At 36.9% G+C, this 27,240-nt stretch overlaps 1 protein-coding gene across 3 annotated transcripts in view; it reads right to left on the bottom strand.

Moving 5' to 3' along the window:
* Positions 1-26,435, bottom strand: part of LOC149540373 (4-hydroxy-tetrahydrodipicolinate synthase 2, chloroplastic-like) — a 43,465-nt gene extending 17,030 nt beyond the window's left edge. For 2 of the 3 annotated variants that reach the window (XM_089801466.1, XM_089801464.1), the window contains exons 1-4: positions 26,315-26,435; positions 23,782-23,842; positions 23,590-23,651; positions 1,523-1,718 (exon numbers count right to left, since the gene is read on the bottom strand). Coding sequence is in view for 2 of the 3 variants with exons in the window: in XM_089801464.1 (XP_089657590.1) it covers positions 1,523-1,590 (68 nt within the window). In the remaining variant the exon portion in view is untranslated. Of the gene's footprint in view, positions 1-1,522; positions 1,719-23,474; positions 23,652-23,781; positions 23,843-26,314 lie in introns of all 3 variants that reach the window. The other variant, XM_089801465.1, reaches the window with a different exon arrangement.
* Positions 26,436-27,240: the final 805 nt, after the last annotated feature.

The raw sequence follows: 27,240 nt of genomic DNA, 5'->3' as shown, positions 1-27,240 counted from the left end.
ACTTTCTCCATATGCAATAAAGGACCAAAATGGCATGGGAGCTATCACCTGGTGGTACATGTATGATCAACCACTCAAGAATCTACAACCTCTTGCAATCAAGAGCCTCTCACAAGTAAGTTTTCATTTTATTTTTTAATTTAACAATTGTAGTCTACACTTTAGAGTTTAGTGTTTAACATTCTTTAATTTGTTTTTCATTTGTATGTTAAATTTTATGAACACTATCCAGGTTGCAAGTTCTTCTTCTGCTGAACGAAATTGGAGTACATACTCATATATCCATTCAGTGAAGCGCAATCGGTTGGGCTCACAAAAAGCTGAGGACTTGGTTTATATACATACCAACTTGTGTCTTTTGTCACGTAAGGAGGATGGATACAAGGAAGGATCAACCAAGCTTTGGGACGTAGCCCCTGAATGTGCAAACTTGGATGCAAAACTTCAAGATCTTACTATGATGACAAATGATGATGTTGATAACATCATAGCACGTGCATCTAACACAATTGGAACCATGTTTGGTTCAAATGAACTTGCAAGTGCTGCAGCAAAAGGAGATGATGAGAATGTGGATTTTTTTGAAAATCCTTATGATTCTAATTGACTGAATTTGATTTGTAAATCTTGAGCCTAGACTCTTGATTGATCAACATTGAACCATGAATTATGTTTTGATTTTGTAATTCGAATTGGACTGGAATCTTGAACTTGAGTAATTTACTAATTAAACATTACTGTTATTTCAATTTGAATATGCTAATTGCTACGGAATGGTTTATTTTTGTATATTTCTTGCATTTCTTTGCATACATAAATTATAGTATACATACATACATATATATATATATATATATATATATATATATATATATATATATATATATATATATATATATATATATATATATATATATATATATATATATATATGGATGCACCCAAATGCATCCAAAATCCCAAAAAAGAAAATCCGTGCATCAGCACCCCCCACCCGCATCAGCATCAGCATCAGAACCAGCAACGGTAGCTTAGAATTATACATTGCAGTGTTGATATGCCAATGACATGTAGCAAATACTCATGAATATTTGATGTTTAACATTGTCCAAGCAGGAAAAATCTACTCATACCCATGACACAAGACAAAACTTTCCCTTAACTGGTACTAGGCCCACTTTTACATAACAGGGACAAGCACACATAAAGCTTACATAGAAATGTTAACCATCCAAGCAGTCATATTTCATGCACGTAATTGGTTTTTAAAATTTTAAAAGCCTGGAAAAGGAAAAATCCTAGTAAGCATAACCGCACAGAAATCGTGGTGCAGAACAAGTTATAATAATTTCATTATTCCAATCTAGTTGCATGCATACGCATATAATGAACAATTTACTACACAGATTAAACTTACACTCATGAGTGCAGGTAGCATTCTTCAATAAAACCTTGCCTTTCAACATACCCACATGAAAGAACTTCTGAAATCAAACAACAAGATATGATAGAAACTAATTACCTTCTGTCCTGGCTGACTTCTGCATTAGAAATAAATGGCTGACTTAGCTTTACACAAAGAGATGCCATGGCTGGATATTAGTAGTTTCTTTCCAATAAAATTACTGGAAGCCTTTGCCCACACCAAAACTCACCCTGAACTCTGCTTATAACCAGTTTTATATGATTGCATATATTCTCCTAAATCTTCTTCACATCTGCATCGAAATGGGCTTTTAAATCAAACTCAAGAAAACACAAACATTTGTAGGACCATTTGAATATAAATTTCTCCTTGGGAATTAACCAATAGGGAATATGATGCGATGAGATAACAAACAATTTATAGAAAATATTAATGAAAAATGTCCATCAAAATATAAATTCTTTTCAGGAAAACACCAACGGAGAATAAAATGTAAAAGAGGAGAGAAAAAATATTTGTACAAGAATATTAGAGATAAAGGTCTAGACAGAAATTAAATTCTCTTCAGGAAAACTCCAACAGACAATTCATTGCAAGTGAGATGACAAAAAGTTGATTAGAATAGTAAAGATCATGGTTCAAGAACATTATGACTTGGCAATAATTAGGATCACCCAAAATAATTAAAACATGGCTCTCAAGGAGAAACTCACGGCCTGAGAAATTTGCCAAAAGTTCAAAAAACAAGCTTGTTAAATATTCTTCAAGAACATGCATATAACTGAATCTATGGAGCATTCAACATATCATTCATTTCCTTCATCCATAAACTAAAATCAGATTCCAATACACATAGTAGACCCAAAAACAAGTTCACTACATTGACTTACGGGTAGAGATCCCTGCTGTGGGTTATTGAAATAAATCTCAAGCTACAGGTTGCAACATTGAAAGAATATTAGCAGTGATCCACAGAGTTTCTTGACATGGGGAAAGTGGATAAGGTTCAAGGACGAGATACAAGGGGCCTAAGTTTGGAAACAGTGGCACGGACCACTACAAGTGCATATAGTACTTGTTAAAATAGTTACAGAGAGTTGACTAAAACATATTAATGGCAGCTTCAGCAAACTACAGTATGGAGAAAGACTGTGATGATTTGGAAATACATTAATTAGTAATTACATATAGTTCTCCAAAATTTTGTCCAAGGTTGAGACATCTCGGTGTCTGGGGGATGTTTCAACACCCTATTCAGCATTTTTTGTGTGCATATCCTCTTGGAGACGTCCACCAGAGAGTGTGGTGGGGGAGCGCCACAGGGTGGATTCTTCATCTCAGGGATGCCTCTCTTTTGGAAATGCCGCCCTTTTAGAGGGTGGGGGTGGAGGACTAGAAGAAATAACCAACACAAGAAAAGAGTTGCAAGGGGCACAAAATATTGTGCCATTTGAAAGATTCACACACAATTTCTTTGTTTTTTATAGTTTGAAGTTTTTGAGGATTTATTTACAATTAGATTGAAATTGATGCTAGATTCCTTGTGAATATAAGCACTGACCAAAATTCCATAGGCTTGATAGTGTTTACGAGGAACCCTCAATTTACCTTAGAGAATCAAGGTTAGTAGTAGACTGGGATAGGTATTAGATACCAAAGAAGAGGATGGGTATTGGTACACCATCTCTCAAAAAAGTGCGGCAAGTAATTGAAGACAGCAGAAGTTAAAAATATATTTATTTAAATATAGTTTTCAGATAAGAAGAAAATTGAACAGATATGAAATTCTAAAAACTGTAAAATGCTTCAAAAAAAATTAGACATTAACATGAGCAGAGATCAATGAAAGAAAATATCAATCATATTGATTTGGAATCAGCAACATGACAAAAATGATTAAAATTCAAACCATAGTCACCAAAGGACAAGAGGTGGGAATGAAGAACAGATCATATGTATTATTTGAAAAATGGCAAGGAGGGCTCCAAGACAGTTGTTCATTTATGTGAACAGCTAAGATCCCGATTCTCTGCTGGAATGGCTGGATGCTGGTTCTGATGCATCCGGATGCACAGGTGCATTAGGATTCTGCACGGATTCTCGTCATTACTTTCTCTGGCTTCTGGTTCCTTTAAGTGTTTGATTACTAATCTTAATTTTTCTTGCGCCCGCTGGCCTCCAATGGCTGCTGCATTAGTGCTTGTGGGTAGTTTTCTTCTGCTTCATCGCTTGTCTGTCTTGCCATTTTTGCTCATACTTTTGTTCTCTGCATCGTTTAGTCGTCATTCTTGGTCTGTGGCTCCCGCATTCATGTATTTTTTTGCATTTTTGTTGATGAAGGCATTCAATCTTGGCTTGTGTTTGTTTACTCAACAACATCTTCTGCGGTTTTTTTGTCAAAAGCAAACTGCTGTTACAGTTGGAGTGGTCATTTCTGTTTGGTGTTATTGCCTGTGCGATCAGGTAATTGTCTTTGTTTGTCTTTTCTCAAATACAATTACATATTTAAGTTAATAGGAGTGTTAGTTGATGGCAGTGATTTGCGACATGATTTAACAACCCCCCATGTCTTCTATAAGTGTAGTAGTTGTAAGCATAGTTGGAAAACTCGCCAAAGCCAAAAACTTACCAAGCACCCCAAAAGTTTAATCGGGAAAAACTCGGCCATTTTTTTAAAAAACTTGGGAACCTAAAAAAACTGCTAAAATTTAATTCAAAAAACATTTTTTTGCAAATTTCAATGAGAAGATGCATCTAATGAGTACATTATAAAGAACACAAAAGAAACAAGCAGGAGTTTAGATATATATAAATGCATAGTCGGTACAAAATCGCATTCTCATGCTCAATGCTGATGGCGGGAAGCATAATAGTAAATAGTTTGTGTCAAACTAGAAGTAAAAACATCATTACAATCACATTTTCCTCTTCCTAGCTCTACTAGCATATTGTAACTCTCTATCTTACATAATATATATAGGCTTTTTGCCTTTTGTTTTTAACAAAAAATAAATAAATTTTTAAAAAAATAATAATAATATTTATTTATTTTTTAAAAAGAGTTTTTCTAAAAAAACTCACCGATTTTTTGCAAAAACTTGGCGATTGATCGGTGATTTTTTCTTTCGATTAAATTTGGGAAAAACTCACCAGTGCCAAAAACTCGGCAATTATGCCAACTATGATTGTAAGGAGCATTGACAAGTTGATCTTTTGGTGCAACGGCAACCACTACTTCTAACAAGTGGTATCAGAACTTGGTCACATGTACAAATCCACACAGGCCACAGCAAGTAACATTGGGAGGGGGATCATTGCCAATGTGCTAGCATCCCTCGCAGGGATTCACGACATGGTTTAACTCTAACAAGTAGAGTATCAGAGCTTGGTCACATGTACAAATCCACACAGGCTGCAGCAAGTAACATTGTGAGGGGGATTATTGGCAATGTGCTAGCATCCCTTGTAGGGATTCAAAACATGGTTTAACAACCTCCTATGTCTTCTATAAGTATGGTGTTTGCATTGGGCCTTGACAGGTCGATCTTTTGGTGCAACGACAACCACTCCTTCTAGCATTGGTGACACATGCATCAATATAGTTTACTTGCACAAGATACTATATGGAGCACCAATTTTTCCTTCTATAAGTATGGTGGTCGCATTGGGCATTGACAAGTCGATCTTTTGGTGCAGCATAACCACTACTTCTAATGTTTGGTGGCACATGCATCAACATAGTTTACTAGCACGAGATACTATATGGAGCGCCACTTTGTCCCAATTCACTCAATCAAATATAAATTCATTACTAGAAGAAAGTTTAAGCCTTTGTATTGTCTCTGTCTTACTAGTACTACTTTAAGTTTTATTAAAATAAAATTAAAATTGGTTGAAAATAGCATCAACCGTATATTAGGTGATCCATTGATGCATTACGCCCTATTCATTAATTTTCCTGCATCATCTATTGCACTTTGTAGGAATCAATCAATAAACACATAACTAAATTAGATTTAAAACTATATACAAATTTCCCCATTACAAGTATAGTAATGATATTTTAAAAATTCATTGCTAATACTTTAAAAAAATTCCTTGCCCTACACTAACTTGGTAGCCCCAACTCTTCAAACACCAAATTAAACTATGAAGCCCGAAAAAACATAATTCATGTTTCTCCTTGAACAATTATGGTTATAAATAAACTCATCTTGTTAAATCTATGTTTCATGGCAGAACCAGCATCTTCAATTCTTAGAATCTTAAGGTTGTTTTTCTGTTCTACTCAATTTTCTATCCTATCTGTATGCCAAATGTTCTACAAATTTGTCTGCCATATACACAGGTTTTTTATCTGCATTTCTTTTCCTACACATGGTGGCTAGATTTTTTGCAGAACCGCCTTTTTCAGAGCTCACAACTAGCATTTATCGAGCAACCCAGACAGACCTAGGGTTTATGAGTTTTGGGAGAAAGTTCAGAATTTTTATGGCAGATCTGTATTGGATTCCTCTTTAAGGTCTTTGCGGCCTAGGGATTTGAAGCCCTCAGGTTCTGTCTTGCCTTGATTTTTCTGCAATGGGATTTCACTAGCAAACATCTTTTGCCTTGAATTTTGGGCTTGCAACCTGCCTCAATTTTCTGTTCATTAGGATCCACACCTTTGGGTTCATGCAATCAAAATTTCAGCCTCTCCAGTTTATTTCATTTCTCGGGCTTCAAAAAGCCCAAGAGATGGTTCTCTAACCAACATATTGTTGGAAGGTGGTCAGAAGTTCAACAGACGCAACTACAACACCTAGAAGCAGTGAATGACAACAAATTTTGAATATTGTTGCCTCGACAAGACTGTTTTGAGAAAGTTTACTTGTCCGACAACCGCAGGTCAAGATAAGGATAAATTTGATAAAAGGAATCAGGAAGCCGTGATATTAATTAAATTGTCAATTCCCAAGATCAGGCGGCTCGGATTCCCTCAGGCAAGACTACTGCTGAAATATGGGATTATTTGAAAGGTTTACATGAATCGTCAACAAGAGCTGCGCATTTTTTTTCTAAAAAACATTGTTGTGAGGTTTTCACACATCGCCCCAAAATCTTGGGGACCCCCTTTTAATCGCCTTTAGGGCCAGTGGAGAAGGTTAGATGTATTTTTCATCCGGTTTCAACTTGATTTTCCAGAGCTATCAGTTCTATCCTTAGGCCGAATAAGTTCAAAATTGATTTCAACTTGGCAAGATAAGATTGTGAATTTTGTACTTAGATGATTTCTTTTGAAAATTTGGATTTAATTGTAAATTTAAATGATTTTCAAATAAGGAAATTTTTCGTTAGACTTAAGTTCTTGGAAAATCTTATTTTTTTTGGTGAAATAGAATTTAATTTTGTAAGATGAAGTTAAATTGCAAAATTGATTTTTACTCTAGAGGCAATTTTATTTTTTGTCATAAAATTTTAATTATTTAGCAAAATCGATTTAGAGGAAAATTGCAAAAATTGGCTTTAATAGATTAAATTTGCCTTGAAAGCTTTTGGTATTTAATGAAATTGGTAAATTAATATTAAAAAATGGCTTTTGGTTAGCCAAAATTCAACTTCAAGGATGTATTAATTAGCAAACCCTCATTAAATAGAAATTTTTAGCATCCCCAAGGCACCATTCAATTTCGTTTTGCAATTTGTGGTTAATTAGTAAATTAAAAGTGCAGTTTTCATTTTAGAAAATTAAAATTTTGGCAAAGTATTTAAAGTGGGCCACTAACTTAGCTTTAATTTTGTTTTTTTTTCCTCTATAGGACCAAGTTGGCCAGCCTGGGAGGAAGGTGAAAGCTGCTATAAAGGGAGTCCCCTCCCATTTCATTTTCATCAATTCATTTTCTCCTCATGCTTGGGCGAATTTGAAGCAAGGGCAGATTTCCAGATTTGGGCGAAATTGGTGGAAGGCAGTTTTTTGGCGATTTTTGGGCAATTTCTCCATTGCCATTGTTGGGCTATTTGTCTAAGGGCCAGATTTTTTGCGTTTTTGGGGATTTTTGCTCCACTTTGTGGGCTGCGATTTGTGCCCTAGGTGGCAGATTTTACAGATTTTGCTCCTTCTTTGCTTGGGCGAATTTTGTGGAAGGGCAGATTTTTTTTTTTCATGCTTAGCCGAATTTTGTGGGGGCCGAAATTTGTGGAAGACAAAATTCTGATTTTCTAGAGGGGCTGCAATTTTTATATCAGATTTGGGCAATTTTGTTGGGAGAAGAGATACATATGAAAGTTTGATTTTTGCATAGAAGGCAAGTGTTGGATAAGCTTAGAGGCTTTGTTTTCTAATTTGCAAAGGGATTTGTAATTCTTTGATGTCATATCCCGGGTTCCGAAAAGTTGCTGTAAGATTATTAGTTAAGGTGAAAGTCATCATCTAGAGTTGCAAGGAGTGCTTAAGCTGACATCCATTCTTTCGCTCTTTTCTAAGAATTGCACTATTTGGTTCTTCTTGCCTTTTGGTCCACCACTCTACCATCTCGTAATAGGGCGACGAGCATGGAGGATGATAGTGCAAGTAAGAATCCCAAGCGGGCAAACACTAAGAAAGACAAAGAGGATATGACGCCCAAAACTTCCTTCTTCTCGAAAATGAAGAAAATAACCGATACTAATATCGCTACAGTGGACATGGTACGGATGAGGGACAGACTAAAGGAAGGACAATCCCCCTTGGCAAAGAGGATATACAAGAGCGGAATTGTACATGCAGCAGCTTTTCCTCCTACTTTGCCTTGTCCGGAATTGATTATGGAGTGTGCATCCAGATTTGATCTAGACAGTAAATCCATCATTTTTGGCGAAGGGAAGAGAGTGTTGGCCAACATTGGCGAACAAGCAATTGAAGAGACATTTAATATTCCCCAGAGCAAGGGCATGACAGTTGTAATGGTGGATCAGGCGGCCAAATCATTTCAAGGTAACCAAGAGGCCTACTTCTCACATCTAAAGCGGAATTGGATACACGAAGGAAGGAAAGGAGTTAACAAATCAACAAGGCTTACAGTGGCAGATTTCAAGCCGGAATATGGCGATCTCATTGTTCTTCTCAGCCAGATCATGGGCCTAGCTCAAGCTATGCAATTCGAAAACTGGATGTACTTCTTCATTGATGAAATTGAAAAGGGAAAAGGAAAATTTGATTGGGCTAGGATCATAAGTGAAAATTTAGAGTTGCAACTTAGAACAGTTCAAAACCAAAGGCAATTCTACAGGGGATCCTATCTGTTTTACTTAATTGCTAGATTGTATGAGAGTCCGGGACTTAGGGCCTTAGGAGAGATTGGTAATGGGCCGGGGCAATATTTGATGCATGAATGCTATCCGCAGCTTCATTTGCACAATAACAAGGATTACAAGATGTTTTGCGATGCATTCGCCATGAAGACAGTAAGGGTATTACAAGGGGCGCCTGCTAAGAGACTTTCATCAGAAGCAGAAGCAAGGATTAAGAAGTTTGGGAGTTGGTTCATCCAATTCCCGCAATTCACATACATTAGAATGGCAGGAAGTACAGTTTGTCCCAAGAGGCTTCCAAGATACCCGCCCGACAAGGTAGTTTTGATGGAATTGGCTAGGCAGCTTGAGCACTATGATAGAGTAATGAGGAATGAGGGGAAAACAGGCGTTTCCTTCTCAATTATAATTGGCAATGATAGTTGCCCAAATCGGGCCACCTTTGAGGCTGCGGAAAAGGAATTGGAGTGGTATCATCTAGGATGGTACAGAGCAAGGCAAGGATTCGACCCTGTTGGTCTTATCAAGGCATCTCATGGAAGCGAATTTAAGCATGTTCCCACTATAAAGGACTTTTGGGCCAATGCAAAGGATGATTTTCACGTGAGAAAGCTAGCTTTCTCGAGATTGTCGATGAACATGATGAGAGATATCAGATGGAGAGGCCTTGATATTCCCGATCAATTGGAGGATGATCGTAGTGTGTTGAGAGAAGACTATGAGACAGTAGTTGGAACAGAGTTGAATCCAGTGGATTGGGACGATCATCAGGATCCTTCCTTGGAGGCAGTCACAAGGACAGTAGATTTGCATACCGAGTCGTGGTATAATGCCAAGTTGAGAAAGCTACAAAGACAAAAGGTTCTCCTTACTTATGAGATGATGAAATCGAAGGAAGGTCTAGTAGAATCAATCGGACAGAAGGGTGAAGGAAGTGGCCGGCAATCGGAGACAGTTAGAAATAGCAAGAAGAGGGCTTTGGAGGTAGAGAAAAGCCAAGAACGTTCAGAACCTCTAGCCAAGAGACAGCGGGCAGCGCCGTCAAGGGAGAGTATAACTAAGGCTAGAAGCCAAGAGGTCAATTCGAGTGATAAAGGGGCCGCAGTGGAGGTGAGCTCTGATTCGGAATCAAGTGGCTACAGTGAAAGTACGGAGTACTCCCCTCTCTCGGAGTACCAGCAAGGAAATATGGCAGAAACTAGTAGAGAAGAAGATGGGCCAATTGATATTGAAGAGATAAGTCAGGCGTCTAAGGCCGTTGGTGATGCTTTGTTGGTCGAACTGAATCCGGATTTGGGGAGATGCATTGCACCACTATGGTTAAGGCAAATGCTTATGCCGAGAGGCGAGGTGGTAATGGCTCACACAGTTGATATCCAAGGACTAATAGAAAAGGATGATAGCGAGAACCAAAAACAGATGGCAAATACGGTGGCAAGGGTAATCAGAAGCGACAGTGATGGTCACCGAAGGGTTCAGATTGCTATACCAACAGTCAATAAGGCAGCGGATGAGATTGCAGCCCAGGAGTACGAAATAGTAGAACATAATTTGGGAAGAAATACAGATGATATGGAATGTGAGGAGGTTCAGGAAGGCATAGCATCAATCAGAGAAAGATTGAGGAAGGCAAACGAAAAGATAGTAAAGTTGGAGGCCGAAAACAAATATTGGAGAGATTGCCAGCCAATCCAACAGCTGCATCAGGCAGCCTTTCCTCAAGACAGCGGGAGCAATTCAGAAGAGGTATCAGCTCAGTTACATGAAGTAAGGGGTTGGATCTATGATACAATCCAAGATGGACGAAATTTCTTGCCCTCCTTCATCTCAACATTCCAGTCATTGGTGACTGTTAGAAACAAATTCAGATTATTTGAAGAGGAATGGAAGAATTTTCTTCCCATCAAGGATTTGGTTATTCCTAGGTTGCAGGCGTTCATTAGGCTACCGGAGGCATATTTGGAAAGAGCCCGGTTGGTTGATGAGAGAGGATTGAGCATAGTTGAATCTTGGTATGTCGCATTGACTACCAGATTCAGAACACTTGAAGAAATTCATGATGAGATTGCACAACACGGCCCAAGCGTCGACACTTCCATTTCGACCATGATGAGCGACGTTGGGGTGGCGCTTGATTTTGAGGGTATTAGAGAGGAGGATGTCAGTGAGACAGGATTTGGATCGAGATTGGATGAGTTAGGAAAGGCTGCCGTCAAAAGGAAACATCTGAACACCCTTTCCTCACTCAATGCTTTTATTGGGTTTGCAAAGGAATATGAGAAGGATCACGAAAGGATACTACAAGCAGCAAACAGCGTGGCAAAGTCAGCAGAACTCCGAGCGAAGCACACACCTTGTCCTCCTATGGAAGAAGTTAACGAAAGGCTAGCTAAGTTCATTGCCTTAGCTAGAAGAACAAAAGAAAAAGGAAGAATTATATTAGAAGATCATCTTATGTAAGCCCAAGTGGCAACTTTCTCTTTCTTCTAGAATAGGACAAGTGTTTGTTTCTGATTGGCCACCATTTTGGTGCCTTCTCATTGGTTGCCACTTTTGCACTTTTTTCATTGGTCCATTGATGAGGTGGCATCTTCTCATTGGCCGATGGGGTGGCAACCCTAATTAGGGTTTTTGGATCCAATCTGGATCGTCGATCTTGTTTTGATCTCTACCGTCCATTGTATTTTGGACCTCTATATAAGGCCATTGGCTCTCATTTGTAAAGGGGAGGGGTTGGAGAAATTGTTGCGAAAATAATACCAAAGTGCTCTCTTTTTCATTGCATGTTGACTAAGAACATTGGGTGTTATTGCATGTTTTCTACTTCCACATAGTTAAATTTTCTTTTCAAGTTGAAGCAATTTCATTTCAAGTTGTTAGAGTAAGAGTAAAATAAAATGGATAGTTGCATGGTAGCTTTGGTAGATGTTTGATAGGGGTCAACACTAGGCCACTAGCATCCTAGCGGCTGGTTGGGAGGCTTTGTGTGGTGATCTAGTTTACTTTCCTTTGAAGCGTTGCATCTATGGAGGTAGGGCCGCTGGTTAGCCTTCATTAGATTCGATCCCCGTCCATCTGCTAACCTTCCATTCTTAGGAGTAGGAGTAGTTGAGTAGCCAAATTTCATGCTTAGAAGAGGTTAGTTAGAGAAGTAAACCAAAACATCGGCATTCTCACCTTCCATCGCCATTCACCCTACATTGCCATCATCGCGCCATCAACATCATCTAGCATTCACACCGAACCACCATTTCCATTTTCTCACCAAGATCCAAATTTTTCTCAAACAAGAAAACGTAAGGCCGCCTACGTGATTACCAGCAAATCACATTGATACAACTGAGCGAGTATCCAACGGTGTAAGGAACATTGGAGTTATACTCATGTCCCATGAGAGATAAGTTTTCAAGAGAGGAATTGTGTATTTGATATTCTATATCAAGCATCCAATTACTAATATGTTATGTAGTGACACAAAACTCGCATCAACAAACATGTGTTTCTTAATTATGGTGAATGAAAAGATCCGTGTATAGGAGATCTTAAAAAAATCAAGACATTCATAATCAGCTAGAAGCAATGGGTAGGACAATATAGAAAGAAGACATGGTTAATAACTCCTAGAAGTCTACCAAAGTCTTATGAGCGCTTTATTGAGATACTAAACATTACTACAACTAATGTTGGCTTGAAGTTTCCGATTCTTTCTACCAAACTTTTGCAGCAAGATCGATGGAGACAACAGTTCCCCATTGGTGCTAATTCGTCCTCTATGGAATAGGCTGTCTACGATTTCCCAACCTAGATGTTGTGGAGGTGTGGAAACTTGTTGAGCATGTACCCAAGGTTGGGACCCACCCACAATCAAGCCAACTTCATTGCCTATGTTAGCACTCTAGTGAGACAAAATCCCTACTCTTAACGCTAGCAAGTGCCATTAACCACAGTCCAAGCTTCTAGCGTAGTGGTTGCCTTGCTTGGTATTAGAGCCAAGGTAAAGCCATATGGAGCATAGTGGGTTGTGATGTCTCAGATGCCACAGTGATGTTGAATCTCATTGGGTGTGTACCGAAGGCTAGAACCCACCCACCATTAGGTAGCCACATGTCCACAAGGGGGCTGGTACTAACACTAGTGCGATGGAAACCCCACTCTGAATGCCAGTGGGTTACATTCACCACCAATCCGAGATTTTGGTGTAGTGGTTGGCCTACTTGGTATCAAATCGAGCCCTTTGACGTGTGGTGGGTTGTGATGTCTCATCCTAATGCTGCAATGGTGCGGAATCCCATCTTATTTCCTGACGACTTCAAAAATCTCAATGTCCCACCATGATTGTTGATTGCTTTCTCCCTTTTATTAATTCTATGCTTTGGCCTACGGGAATAAAATAGGCTAGAATAAATATTTATTTCCATTTATTGCTAAGCTAGGCAAGAAGGAGCATTACTGTGGTACCAGAGCCACTTAGCCTGCTCAAGGCAATCGTCTCCCAACAAAAAGGCCTAGATCTATCCTAGGACAACTCCAAGAACATTCAATACAATTATTGCCACAAGTATGGTAATATGAAGAACGATTATTGGCACCATTTGACTTCTAAAGAAAAGAAGTAGGGAGGAGTCTCAGCACAAGGTCCATGTAGCAAAGCACACAAAGGGCACTGAGCAAGAGTCTACTTTCTATATCTTTATGACCAAACACCCAAAAGATCACATAAAATGTCTGCTTGGTACATCGACCTAGGTGTTTCTCAATACTTCACTAATTGTGGAGATTGGTTCACTAACTACATATCATTCACTAAATTGGTTTTTTTGGAGGAAAAAAGTAACTTCTTGTTGAAAAGGGCAACGTGTAGATTCAATCTAGATGGAGGAATCTACTTTTCCTCAATATATCTCTCTTGGTTAGATTATGAGACTCTCTCCTAAGTTGGAAGTGGTATTCAATTCACACATATAATATTGTTGATCGAGAGACTCGCACTACAATTGTTGTGCATATTGGGGATTATGGTCTTTATAGACTCTTTGACGCTAGTGATTCTCAAGAGCATACCATGGCAGCCAAAAGTTCTTCCATCAGCAATATATGGCATCAATTGTAAGACCATCTAAATAAACACTATCTCTCTCGTCTAGTTCGAGAGGGTCTAGTGGTTTGTTTACCTCAGATTTAGACCAAGAACTGCGAAGTCTGCAAAGCTTATTAGACTAGAAAGCAGCTACGAACTCCATTGTTAGACAAAAATTCTTCGCAAGCTTCCAAGGTATTACAATTGGTTCACAATGATGTATGTGGCCCAAACGAACACACTTTCAATTATTGGGTCCAAGTATTTTTTTGTTATTTGTTGATGGTTTAAGTTGTAAAAAGTGGGTAAGCTTTCTTAAACAAAAATCGTAGATGTCTAGTATATTTCAAAAGTTCAAGGCATTCGTAGAAAAAGAGTCAAGTCAATACATCATATCTCTTAGGAAAAACAATGGGAGGAATTTATTCTTTTGGTTTCTCCAAATATTGTGCACATCATGGTTGATGTAGCCAATGGTTGTCTCATATTCGATTAGGATGTTGTCATGATGAGGACCAAGGGCATTTTTAGCTCTCTTCTCTCATTTTAAGTCCTTAGGATCCGCCTTTGCAAGATAAGGATTTGTTTGTCGTCTTCCATTAGGTCTACCTAACAAGAGGGATTCAAATGACTCTGACTCTAAAGTTAAGGACTTTCCCAGGTATGATATTGCACCATCCAATTTTCCTTAGAAACGCGTTGATGTATAATGAGCATGTTCCACCCAATCCAAGCCTAGTTATTCCTCCTAAATCAAATGTTGGTACTTCAACTCTCTGACTCAAAAAGTTGGCCAAGACCATAGGTGATCCTCATTATGATAAACTCAATAAGGGAAAGTTGGCCAAGACCATAGGAGATCCTCATTATGATAAATTAATTGAGGGGTAGATCATCATGATGATGAACTCATTAAGGGGTAGATCATCATGATGATGAACTCATAAAGGGGTAGATCATCAAGGAACAAGAGCAAACAGTGGAATGCAGTAAACTTTCCTCTTAAGGCTAATACTCACAGTGTTTAAAAGCCTCAATCCTATTCAAAGGCTAAGGCATATCTAAGTGGAAACAAGTTATGGAAGCAAAACACTATAGTCTTTTGAAGAACAACTCTTGGGTCATTTATGATCTTCCATCTAGGAAGAAGCCAATTTGTTGTAAATGGGTGTATCAAGTACAAGGCTAATGGAACCCTTGATAAATACAAGGCTCGGTTTGTTACTAGAGGGTTCTCACAAAGAGAGTATTAATTATGAGAAAACCTTTCATACCACAGCCAAAATGAGTACGATCTAGCATGTCTTCACCATTTCAGCCCAGTTCAGATGGAAACCTCATCAAATGGACATCAAAAGCGCACTCTACAATGGCAACTTGCAAGAAGAAGCGAAGAAGCCAATTTGTTGTAAATGGGTGTATCAAGTTAAGTACAAGGCTAATGGAACCCTTGATAAATACAAGGCTCAGATTGTTGCTAGAGGGTTCTGACAGAAACAATATTAATTATGAGGAAACCTTTAATCCCACAGCCAAAATAAGTATGATCTAGCATGTCTTCACCATTTCAGCCCAGTTCAAATGGAAAGCTCATCAAATGGACATCAAGAGTGCACTTTGCAATGGCAATTTGAAAGAAGAAGGCTATATGATGCAACCACTTGGTTTCAAGTTTGATGGCAAAGAACATTAAGTATGCAGATATGGCCTGAAACAAGCTACCCAAGCTTGATAGTTCAAGATTGATAAGTACCTCATTAATTGAGCCTTTCATAAGTCTCTCGAACTCCAATCTATACGTAAAAACTACTAATGGTAACATACTTCTACTTGTCACCTATGTTGATGACCTAATTACAACTAACGTTTCAACATTTTTAATTAAGAAGAGCCAACAGAGCTTGTGCCAATCCTTTGACACAACCCATTTGTGACTACTGCATTATTACTTAGGTATTGAGGTTTAACAGAGAGATGTATAGTATTTCTATACATTTTGAGATGATTGATTTTTTGAATTACGATCTAACAAGGCCTCTTCTTGAGTCTACTTCTTGATAGTCAATATGGGAGAGTGGTTGAGAAGATAGACAGTAACATGGACAACCCCAAAATTTCTATGAAACATTCTTTTGTTCAAGAGTGGATCAAGCCATTTTGATGATTGTGTGTTTTCTATGCTCAACGATGTTGTTTTGTTGAGGGGTGTAAGATATTATTAATTGTTGCTTTATGCCATGTTCACAAAAATGGGAGAAGGCAAAGGAACAAAATTCTCCCCAATGTCAATTCTAAGAGTAACAATATACTGACTAGACTCTCTAGGAGTCGCCATCTAAATGGGGAGTGCGATCTTGCTTACCAATCTAACATGCCCCACAAACTCCAACATTTTGGGAATAGATCCTTAGTAGTCTAATGGCAAGATCTTCCTGAACATGCTGAGAAAGATAGTGCACATTCAAGTGCCCATACTGTTGATGTCTAAGTGTACTAATAGAAGAGTTTTGGGCTACCATAGAAAGATCTTGAGAATCACAAGTCATCAAGCCTGAAAAAGACCATGATCCTCAACACCTACAGCAATTGTAGACTAAGTTTTCCAATCAATAAAACTGCATTAATTTGAATTGTTACATCTAGCTGAGGAGAATGTTTCAGAATTTGACTAATTGAGAGAAGATTGAACACATCAAGGAAAAACAATTTCCTTTCACCAGATTGTATCTAAATATTGCCTCTTCCAACAATAGTGTACTCTTCTCCTCCTGTAAAAATGACAGAATATGAGAATGCTTGAGGATTTGTTAACCAATCTTGATGATGACTGAAGCAGCCAAAGGCACCTAAATCAACGTACTAGGCAAAGAATTTGACATGATTTGCATGTTTTTTAGCCATAAAGGTGTACAAAGCAAAATGACCCAGCTCAATGTGCTCTACAACATGTGCTTTGGGTTGGGAACCACATTGTTTGGCATGAGCAACTAAGAGTTTGTAGTAGTTCAACTTCATATGACCAAACTTATTGCAATAGTTGCATTGAATATTTTTCTTCTTTGGGTTAATGACAGAGCAGAAGGAGTCCGTTGAGAAGACTGAGAGAATTGATAGTTGCTTGTATCCTTATGAACGGAGTTAGCTCAGAAGGCTTGCACGTTTGAAGATGAGTTGGTTCTACTATCGAGTTGTTTTTTCCAGAAAACTTTTTGTAGAAGCATTATGCAAAGATCGGAAATAGAAACATTAGAATGAGTAGAAGCAGTGTTGAAAGTTTCAACAAAATACTCATGGGAAGATGGCTGAATCTTCAGGGTGATAACCACCATGTCCTCTTCCATTTTGTATCCAATAGGCTCTAACTGATCTTGAATATCCTTGGTTTTATTTAGATGATATTACAAGGATGCTTGATCATTTATCATGATTGAGAAGAGGATGTTTTCAAAAAGAATGCACAACTCTCGTTTGAGGTTTCATACAAACCTTTTATATGACACAAATTTTTTGCAACATTTTACCGAAAGGAACCTACAAGGGGAGTTGATCATCACAATATAAAAGTTAGATGAGCATTACAGCTTCTCGATTTTGGCCATCAAATTATCCTGCTCTTTGTCTACTTCCTCGAGATGATTAGTCTTTGCCCAAAACAATTTTGCAAAGACATCTATAATCAACAACTATCATCATACGATGCTTCCAAGTATTTTAGTTTCTACCATTGAATTTTTTACTACTTTCCAATATAATGTTGGTCACATATGACATTGCACAATTTACAAGGCAAAATAAGAAACCTAGATGGTTGAATTCATAAATTGGAATGTGTTAATTATAGAGGCAGGTACATGTACAAATTCAATGTGAATCTGATGGCACAAACTCTCTGGCACAAAAATTGACACCCAAAAAAATCCAACGACAACACAATTAAGGTCTCAAATAACACATCATGAATTTGAAATTAGATGCAAAATCTACTGGCACAAAATTTGACGCATAGAAAATGATGCACTCAAAAAATAAAGGTAACCCAATTGAGGTCTTGAAAAGCCCACCAAGAATTTTTTATAAAAAATAAAAGCTAGAAAGTTTAAACGCTTTAAATGAAAAATAAGGAGTTGTTTACTTCTCCATTATAGCTCAATAATCAAGATAAGATATAGAGACCAAGGTTTCATAGACATTATCTAAGTCAAATAACATCAAGAAGAAACAATGTTGTGCACCTTTCCACCGTGAAAATAAGTTGAAATTTAAGGGCGCATAAAAAGCAAATCATAAGGGATTCTTTGTGTGCCTTGTAATGGAAAACAACACTAGTAGAAGAAAAACGGATGATAGGAGATCAAAAGAGATAAATGCCAAACCGTGTAATCTTTTTGCATACAGAGGACTAGAATCAAATTTTTGGAAGCGGAATTCTTAAATAGTGCAAGAATCTGATACTATATGGATGCAATTCACATGCACAATCATGTCTAGATTTTGCTTAGAAAAACATGTTGAATCATTTCATATCGATGCAAAAGCAAAGATGCTAGCTCTATTTATCTACAAGAAGATGATTTCTCAAAAATTACATTCTTTGGTTTTGTTCAAGTGACATAAGCATGTGACTTCAAAAATGATGTAATCATATCAAAAATATACTAGCATCTAATCAGAATATCATTGTAAGATGATGTCCCAACTAGAAAACCAAGCTATTTGTCACTTAATCTACAATCTTCTAAAATTCCAAGTGTTTTGTGTCACACCAATCCATTGCCTTGTCTTTCATCTTTTAAGTGCAAGATCTGGTATAATGGCAAAGAACTGTGAAGAAATAGGTTTGCAGAGAAGATTTGCTAAGTTTAACGTATGAAGATTATCTAATCTCTACTATTCACTCTTAAGTGTGAAAATATCTCTAACGACCATTATATTTTTAGTATCAGTAGTAGTCGTTATCCATTCAATACTAACTTCATAATTATGTCAGAAAGCCACGAAAATAACCTTAAGAACCCATTATTAATAGGGATCAAAATAATTGACCTTTCTAGCAATCCAAGAGATGGATTTAAATGGGAGAATTCAAAGACAACATAGCTTGAAGTAAATTGTAAAAGGGCTTCCAAGGGAAATTCAAGGCCAAGTGGTATTGGTTGTGTGTTTTGAGATCACAATGGAAGAATATTAATAGAAAATTCATTATACATAGAAGCGACAAACAATATTATAGAATTCAAAGTAGTACTCTTGGTGTCCAAATGTAGATTAGATGTCAAAGTTGAGTTACTATACACCTTAAAGGGGATTCACTAATAAGGATCACTATTATGCTCCCCCAAAACTTGTTGATAGGGATAGCAAGGGATAGTGGGACTTTTTTCTAGTACAAGGTGCTTTTGGCCCTTTTTTCACGTGACAGCAGGATTCAACTATTAAAAATAAATATTCATATCATAACATTGTTAAAGCATTCATCGTAGACATTGTCGAAGCTTAGTGCATGGCATTAGACTTGAATTGAGATCTCAAATAAGCATTGACAAATATAATAATAAAATTCAACGGCTTCCATTCTCAATGTGCATACATAGTATGCGAGAATTATAACAAAATGCCCTAAGACTCCAATGTTCAACTATAAAATGACAAAAACATAGAAAATATATGGTCGTCCCTAATCAACAAATGCAAATGGTAGGTAACTGGAGCTTGAGTTTGATTCACTACCAATATAAGGGTTTGTCTTAGGAAATGGAATCACCAATACCCAATACCTTGAATCCCCAAAACATTTTAGAGGCATGGATGGGGTACCAAGGTATGCCCCTAGCTAATAACACCATAGCAGAAACACAACACAAGATACAAGATCATATACCAAGATCAACCCTTTATTCATAAATCAACAGATTACATTCAATGTGTCAGGTTGTAAGGCCTTCCCAGTTACGGCCAAATACAAAAGCAATTACAACAACAATTTTGCAAGATCTCGTAATATCCAACCCAACCCTGGCTAGCCCACATATGTAACAGTGCAACAATCTGGTAGAAACTCCAAGCATGATCTAAACTTGTGCTTGCAAGCCACCAAGCAATCTCCTTGTTTTCTAAGTTCACACTCAGCCACTAGCTCTGCTCACAAACTTGCAACATTAGAATCCTTCTTGAATCTTTGCTACTCCCACACTCCCCCCCTCTAAAACACTACCCAAACCCCTCTATTACACTTCTATGGCCACAAGTTACCCTGTTACAACTAGAATCATCTAGAACCCAAATAAACTCAATATGCCTTAGTCATCTTACAACAATTATTAAATGTACATAGGTTAAATAACCAAGATCACAAATAGGTCCTCACATATCCCGCGATCAATCCATGTCACGATTATGCACAACATGAATTAAATGCACCAAGTTGGCCGATCAAATCTCCCAAGAACACCATTCAGTAAGCCAAACCACCAAGCAAGCCAACCATCGTCAAGTATACCAAGCAAGCACATTCACCAAGCTCCTACAAGCATCATCGATGCACAAGTTCCACCAAGCAGATCATCAACTGAGCACCTTAAGCATCACCGAGTTCCTTCAGTCACTGAGCTCCTTGGGCAAAACTACACCCAAGAACTCACCAATAGTGATCAAGCATCGACATCTTTAAACCGAGTCCACCCACTCCAAGGTCAAAAGCTCTCCAACACGCAAGATTGCCAACTACCCTAGGATGCTCCTGCATCAATAAGGGACAAGTCCCCATAGAGCACGGGATCAATGTCATGGGACAAAACTCCACTCCCAATTGGAAGCTCAACAGGTGGTTAAAACCAATACAAGTTTTAATTTCAAAATTTGATTTTCCTTTTAGGGTAGAAAAATGAGGAAAATAGAAACATTGCATGTCTTAGTTAATCATAAATCTCTAAATGCACACAAATCAAAACCTATCCTAACCATGACAGATTGCATAACACATAAACATGAAATCAGACACTCCCTCAATTGGACTTCAATGTCCTTGCTTGCTTATCAAGGTGTTGTAATGTAGCTCCCATGACAACTTGCACTAAACCATGAAAGCAAAGATACAATAATTGCAAGAAGATTTGAAAGATTGCAATTAATGGATTGAGAAAAATCAAGGCCCATTTATAGAATTTCAAATTAGGAATCCAAATTGGTGAATGCACAGCTGAAAATTTGTCATAATAAAGACAAATTATGATATTGGCTGGTGCACAATTTTAAAGGCATAGATTGAGGACAATTTGGAAGGGAAAGGGTGAGTTATATTAGACGGAAAAGGGAAGAAAGATGGTCACTAATAAGGACTGAAAGCACAATTAGGGGGACGAAGCAAAAATAGGAGAATGGAAGCTCGATTTAAGGGATTAAATCCCATTTGGAAAATAAGGGATTATTTTATATCAAAATCAGATTATTGCCTCATATTACGAAATTAGGAATCAAGAAATTATCAATTCCCAAAATCATGACAAATTAGCCAAATAAATAATGTGAGATTAACATAATCAGATTTCCACAATCCATTTGAACTGCATAACAATTTTCTAGAATTGATTGTGTAGATAAATTTAACATCAATGATTCAGATCACACGCTATCATCCATCATCAGGATGAAGGAGAGTGCAAGAAAGTAGAAATCTGTGTTTAGGAGAGTGCAAGAGAGTGCAATAATGTGAGATTAATTAATTGCAAGATCGTAGGAAAAGGGATTTATTAATAAAATTTATTTATCATAGCTTAGGATTTAGGATAAAAGGGAAAAACTGATGGTTAATTTAACCCTAAAGAGGACAGATTGATCAATCGATGATATTGACATGACAAGAATTGATTTTGATAAGATCATTTAATCAAACATGGGTTAAGCCAAGTAGAATATGATGCAAATCAGGGAGGAATAGTAGTTATTAATCAAATAACATTGATTCTCTAATCAATGAGAAATGACACAATGTCAACACATGCTAACCATATGTGCAACATAGAAGAACAACTAATGCAATATTGTGAAAGTGGTGCAGTAAGTGTTAACCAACTTCTAGCATGTACAGTCCTATATGCATTACTAATTGTACTATACAAATGTGCGGAGCATGTACCAACAATATGGAAGAGCATTTTGCTACAAGGTGGCAAATGAATTTGATGTGTTGGCCAATCCTCTGGCTAGCACACCCCAATATGATAGACTCCCACACACTAGAAACATGCTCAACGGAGGTGTTATTTGTTATATGTCATCACCTCAAAATATAGCAGATCTGGTGGACGTGATGTGGTGTAAATGGCAGATAATAAAATTATTTAACAAGAAAAATTGAGAAATAAGCATGTGGAAGGACGAGGACAGGTTGCTAGTGGCTATTTATCCGAGGGGACGATTTGTCACAACTCACAACTGCTACTTAGAGCATAATTAGATAAGCTGTCCATGGATACCATTATCTGTCAAATAACGAAAAAGCATCAGATATCTTTTTTGGGTGAGTTTCTTCAGAAATAATTGAAACAGGTCATTCTTGCTTGGCATTTTCTGACAATGCATCCTAATGAAGTTATTCTCAAAGATGAAATGTTTGAGACCAAGCACAGGTTAAGTGTGAACAGTGATATATCCGCAATGTTTCTTGTGACGTTGTTAGAGATGGACGAAACAGTTATCTCAGCAATATGCACTACCAGAGGCTAATTAAACATCCGTTTCTAGATGGATTGGTTGATGTATTGGCCAATGTGGATGAAAATAGACGGTTTCCATCCCAAAGAACTATTATGTGGTGAAGTGCAACTGCAGGGAGATGAAGAAAATGCCTCTCAATCCTTCACTAGAGTCGTATGTTTTCCAGGGTAGAAGGACTGTCTACTCTGAGATATTCAAAACATGAGTAGGCCATAAATGGTCAAACAACAATGTACTATTTTTTTTGCAATCAATGTATGGGTGCAGCCCATATATGTACTAAATAAGAATCAAGAGTGAGTAGACAATTCTCCCACATTGTGGCAGAGAGAAAAAATGAGAAAGAAAGATCTTTTCCATGTAGGTGGACATCAGTCCAGGTAATACTATCACTCAGAATCCACGCCACATAGGTGAGCAAGTGGGGAAGTCCTCTTTGCAAGACTGTCAACACAAGGGGCAGAGTACTAACAAGGCTGCACATTGGCTGCCAAAGGTTGGAGCAACCCAGGAGCAACAGCGAGAAGGGTCCACCTGGTTAGATGGGGGCACACCACCAACAAGAGACATAAAAAGATTCACATGGCATCTGCCTAACATTTTTTTTTCAACTCATGTGACAACTTTCCGGGTGAATAATGCTGCATAATATAGCTTACTGGCTAAAAACAATAAAACAACAAGAGCTCCTTGTGAGCTAGAGTCCCTGCCTTTTGGGAGGGGCGAGGACTAGTGAGGTTTGTGCCATGAGCTAGTTGTAAGCATGTTAATTTATGTGAAAATGTGTGAATTGTGTATTTGAAGATATTATTTTTTAAACAGCTTTGCAACCTGAAGTCGATGCTTAATAGCTATCAGTTTGCCATGCTGTTGCATATAGTTTAAATAAAGATTCCATGATTATTTAGATGTAATCTGATTATGTAAATGTAATCTGCATTTGAAAACAAATTTTGCAAATGTAGTGTACAAGCAAAGGCAAAGTAGTACTTTTAGATTTATCAAAAGCCATGTAGAGGTTTGTGGAGTGAAGTTAGAAAGAAAATTGTTGCACTGTTCTCATCATAAAGAAATGCACAAAATGTGTATCTTCTTTAAATAGGACCTGGATTTGAGGGTGGCTGTTCGAGTCTTGTGTGCTGCTGTTGTTGCATGTGTATGTTATTCCTGCATCATATAAAAGTGTTGGAATTAGAAGTGGATAGTAATGTACTTGAAAATATGTGGTACGAGAGAAGAGAAGTTGTTTGAGTTTCTCATGAGTGTGAGTTGTGGTGTGATGTGAGGTTAGAGTTACCTTTATCCTGTTATGATCCGCTGCCAAAATTTTGTTGAACACGAGTTTTTGTTTATGCACTCTGCAATGTTTAAACAAGAATGAGTACCAAGCATTGAATGAACAATCATAAATACAATGGCTTAACATACAAATCAATATATATTTTACTTAAAGTATAATTTGAATTTAAAATACAGTGGTGATGTGTATTGAAAAGTTTATTTGTCAAAAAATATAGAGATTAGATTTGATTGTTTGTTGTTCTTGAGTGCAGGGTGTGGTATTTTGCCATTGACCAGGCCAGCAATGGATGACGTTGTAGACAAATTGAGTTGTATCAGTTTTTTCGGCAAATGACATTGTCCTATGCATATCTCAATGTCATTTGTTGGTAGAATTTGTTTACTGTTTTGTAAAGTTTCTTGTTTTGTTGTCATCAATTCTTGTGGTTTACCTTATTCAATATAACTGTCATGTGCATTCATTTTCTTACTTCAGTAGGTAGGAGTAGAATACTAAATAGAACCTAATTTCTGAGAAAGATGTACCAAGAAACTAGTTGGTATCAGCTAAGTTTAACTGTTCTGCATGGTAAATTGGTAATATGTAGCCTGATATTTGTATCTAAGGCAATATATATAAAATATCACTGATTTTAATAGTGAAGATGTTACTTGAGGAACTGGTTGATCAAACTCTTGTCGATTGTACCCTGTGAAAGCGTAAACCAATAACAGCATCTAGTTAAGAGAAAAAATATCCATATTGATCAAAAAACAATATTAGTGTAAGCCTATAGGTAAATGAGAATGCTATGCAATTGAGAATATTAACAATGTAAATATTAGGTGATGAAGAAGCGAAAACTAATCAATTCTAGATGCATGCACCAGCAAGAATCTTAAATCTAAGAAACTAATTATCTAATAGAGAGAAGTGAAGTGAACATAAAGCATCTAAATTATGACAAATGCATCCAACTTCCTTTTGTGAAAAAACATAACTAACAAAAGCAAAAAGTCATGGATTTATACAGGCATTCATTGTTTTTACAGCAGCCAAGTCTTCCTCGTGATCTCAGCTGGCATGAATAAGCTCTTAAAATTATAGGTATGTAGATATGTGGTTGAAAGAAACTTATAAAATTTTATACACTAAGAAATGCTAGTAAATAGTAACTTATCATTTTGACTTGAAAGAAAGATATATATTTAGTTTAATTATAATTGCTTATTAGCAAATACTAAAACTGCAGCCCTACCAGAGCAAGGAGGATTGATGGAGACACGAAGCAAGACTTCAGCATAGGTTAAGCTTTGTCAAGTTAAACGAATTGGGGTGGAAGTTATCAGTATAGTTCTAAAGTTTAATATAAGAATTTGGCTTTGGAATTACTAGTAAGAGGAGCTCGAGTACTATGCATTTGAAATTTAATAAAAAGATTTGTTATTTGTTTAGTTGTTTCCAGAGACAAACAGATGTCTAACTTGAAGTAGATGATACGGGTCGCTTGATTTTTAAGATAATTTATTTATCGTTTCCTCTCTTCTATTGTATGATGGCATAAATAAATCTGCTAGATTCTCACTCTGAGCGCTAAGTAAATCACAGTGGTGGGAGACAAAGCTCTCAAGGCTGAAAGCAACGCGCAACCAGAACAAATGCCACCACTCAATAATGTCCAAATGCTAATTTCTCCCAATTTAATGAGCCCAATTGACTTGTAATCTTGGAATAAGTGGAATCCTTTCGGTGCCATGTATTTTTCTGCTGTCAGTCAAATACCCCAGCGTGCATGGGAAGAGAAAATCGAAATCCTTAAATCCTGGAACAAGTACAAGTATTTTCTATCATTGCTTCTTCTTTCAATGGTCAGAGCGAAATCTGAAAGTCAGACACATAATACTCATGGCGTTGTTGGGATTTATTCTTTTCCATTCTGTGTAGAGAAAGTGGGTATATTTGCTTCAGGAAATGTTTGAGTGGGGAATGTTTGAGTGGATAGTCTACAAAAGGGCTTATTGGCTGCGAGATACAAAACTCTGGGGTGAGCAAAGATGGAGCAGAAGCTATAGAGCATGCGGTGTCCTTGCTGCTGGCAACAATTCCATGCGGAACGATAAAGTAGAAGCCCGCTGTGGAGTGCACTCTGGAACAGTGCATTCCTCAAGATGGAAGCCGATCTAAGCTGATCGACAAGTGAAAAGATTCTGAAGGAGAACCTCAGTTGACATTGAACCCACAAGCCATTTCTACACAGAAGACTAAATATTAGTTTTTCATGCCCGAATGTTGAGCAGTGGTATGATGACTTTAGAACTTTCAGTCTGCTTGTGGCAAAATCAGCATAAACACCCAGTACTCGAGTACCATGCATTTGAAATATCCGACAAATGGCACATTTACATACTGTATAAACAGTAACTTACCCGCAAAAAAACAAAAACAAAATTAAGTTTTACGATTTGCTGAAGAAACTGATGACTTAAAACACGCCTGGCGAAATTGTTTTCATAAACTACCTTCAATCTGTAAACGAAAGGTTCGTTACCTTATCAGCGTTGTTGCGAAGAATGAGAAAACCCTAGTTGAAAGTATTGAGTGAGGTTATTTGCATCGCCATATTCGAACGGTGGCGCCAAAGCCGCGCAAATCGTGGAAAGGCTTTATTTAGGGTTTCCCAAATCCGACAGAAAATTATATCCTTATCTTTTTATTAGGGCTTTATTGATTTGATGTTATTGTAAAGCATTAAAAAATTTAGCCGCTGATTTTGGATTCATTGTTTTGGTCACACGTTTATCGAGTAGGCAGCGCCATAACTTAAAACGAGATTATTTTTTAAAATTAAGCTTTGTCTTTGTTTTGCAGTCTTATGCAAGAATGAGTTTATAATATATGAATTATTTGGGCTAGTACTGTTGCATTCATTTGATTAGTTTATAATATATGAATTATTTTTTGATTAGTCAAAAAAAATTTATAAATTTATTAATATAATTTCTTATTAAAACTATTTTCTCTCTTATCTTTGTAGTTATTATGTTTTATTTATTTATAAATTTAATTATAATTACTTTTATTGTTGAAATTTAATTCTTCATATGATATTTTGTAATACATTTTATAATACTAAAATTATATGATACATAATGAAAATAATAATAATATCATACATCTATTTTTTAATACTTTACTTACTATATTAATTAATTATTAAAAAAATTAATAACTATTTCTATTACAATAATTAATCTTTCTTATTTCAACCAATTAGATATCAATACTTTTATTTTTATATTTGATATTTAATTTTCTAAAGTATATATGAGAGATTTTCATTTTCCAAAATCTAAAAAACTAATTAATTTCAATTTGAATAAAATTTAAAGAGATAAAATGTATTTACTAATATTTCAATTGACAAATATTTACATATTAAAAAATAGATTTTTTTTAGATATTTAGATATGAAAT

The sequence above is a fragment of the Cupressus sempervirens genome, chromosome 9 (assembly GCF_028749045.1).
Source record: "Cupressus sempervirens isolate cs-2001-9-10 chromosome 9, ASM2874904v1, whole genome shotgun sequence".
NCBI lineage: Eukaryota > Viridiplantae > Streptophyta > Pinopsida > Cupressales > Cupressaceae > Cupressus > Cupressus sempervirens.
The sequence above is the reverse complement of the archived record's forward strand: the minus strand, read 5'-3'. Positions and strand labels throughout refer to the sequence as shown.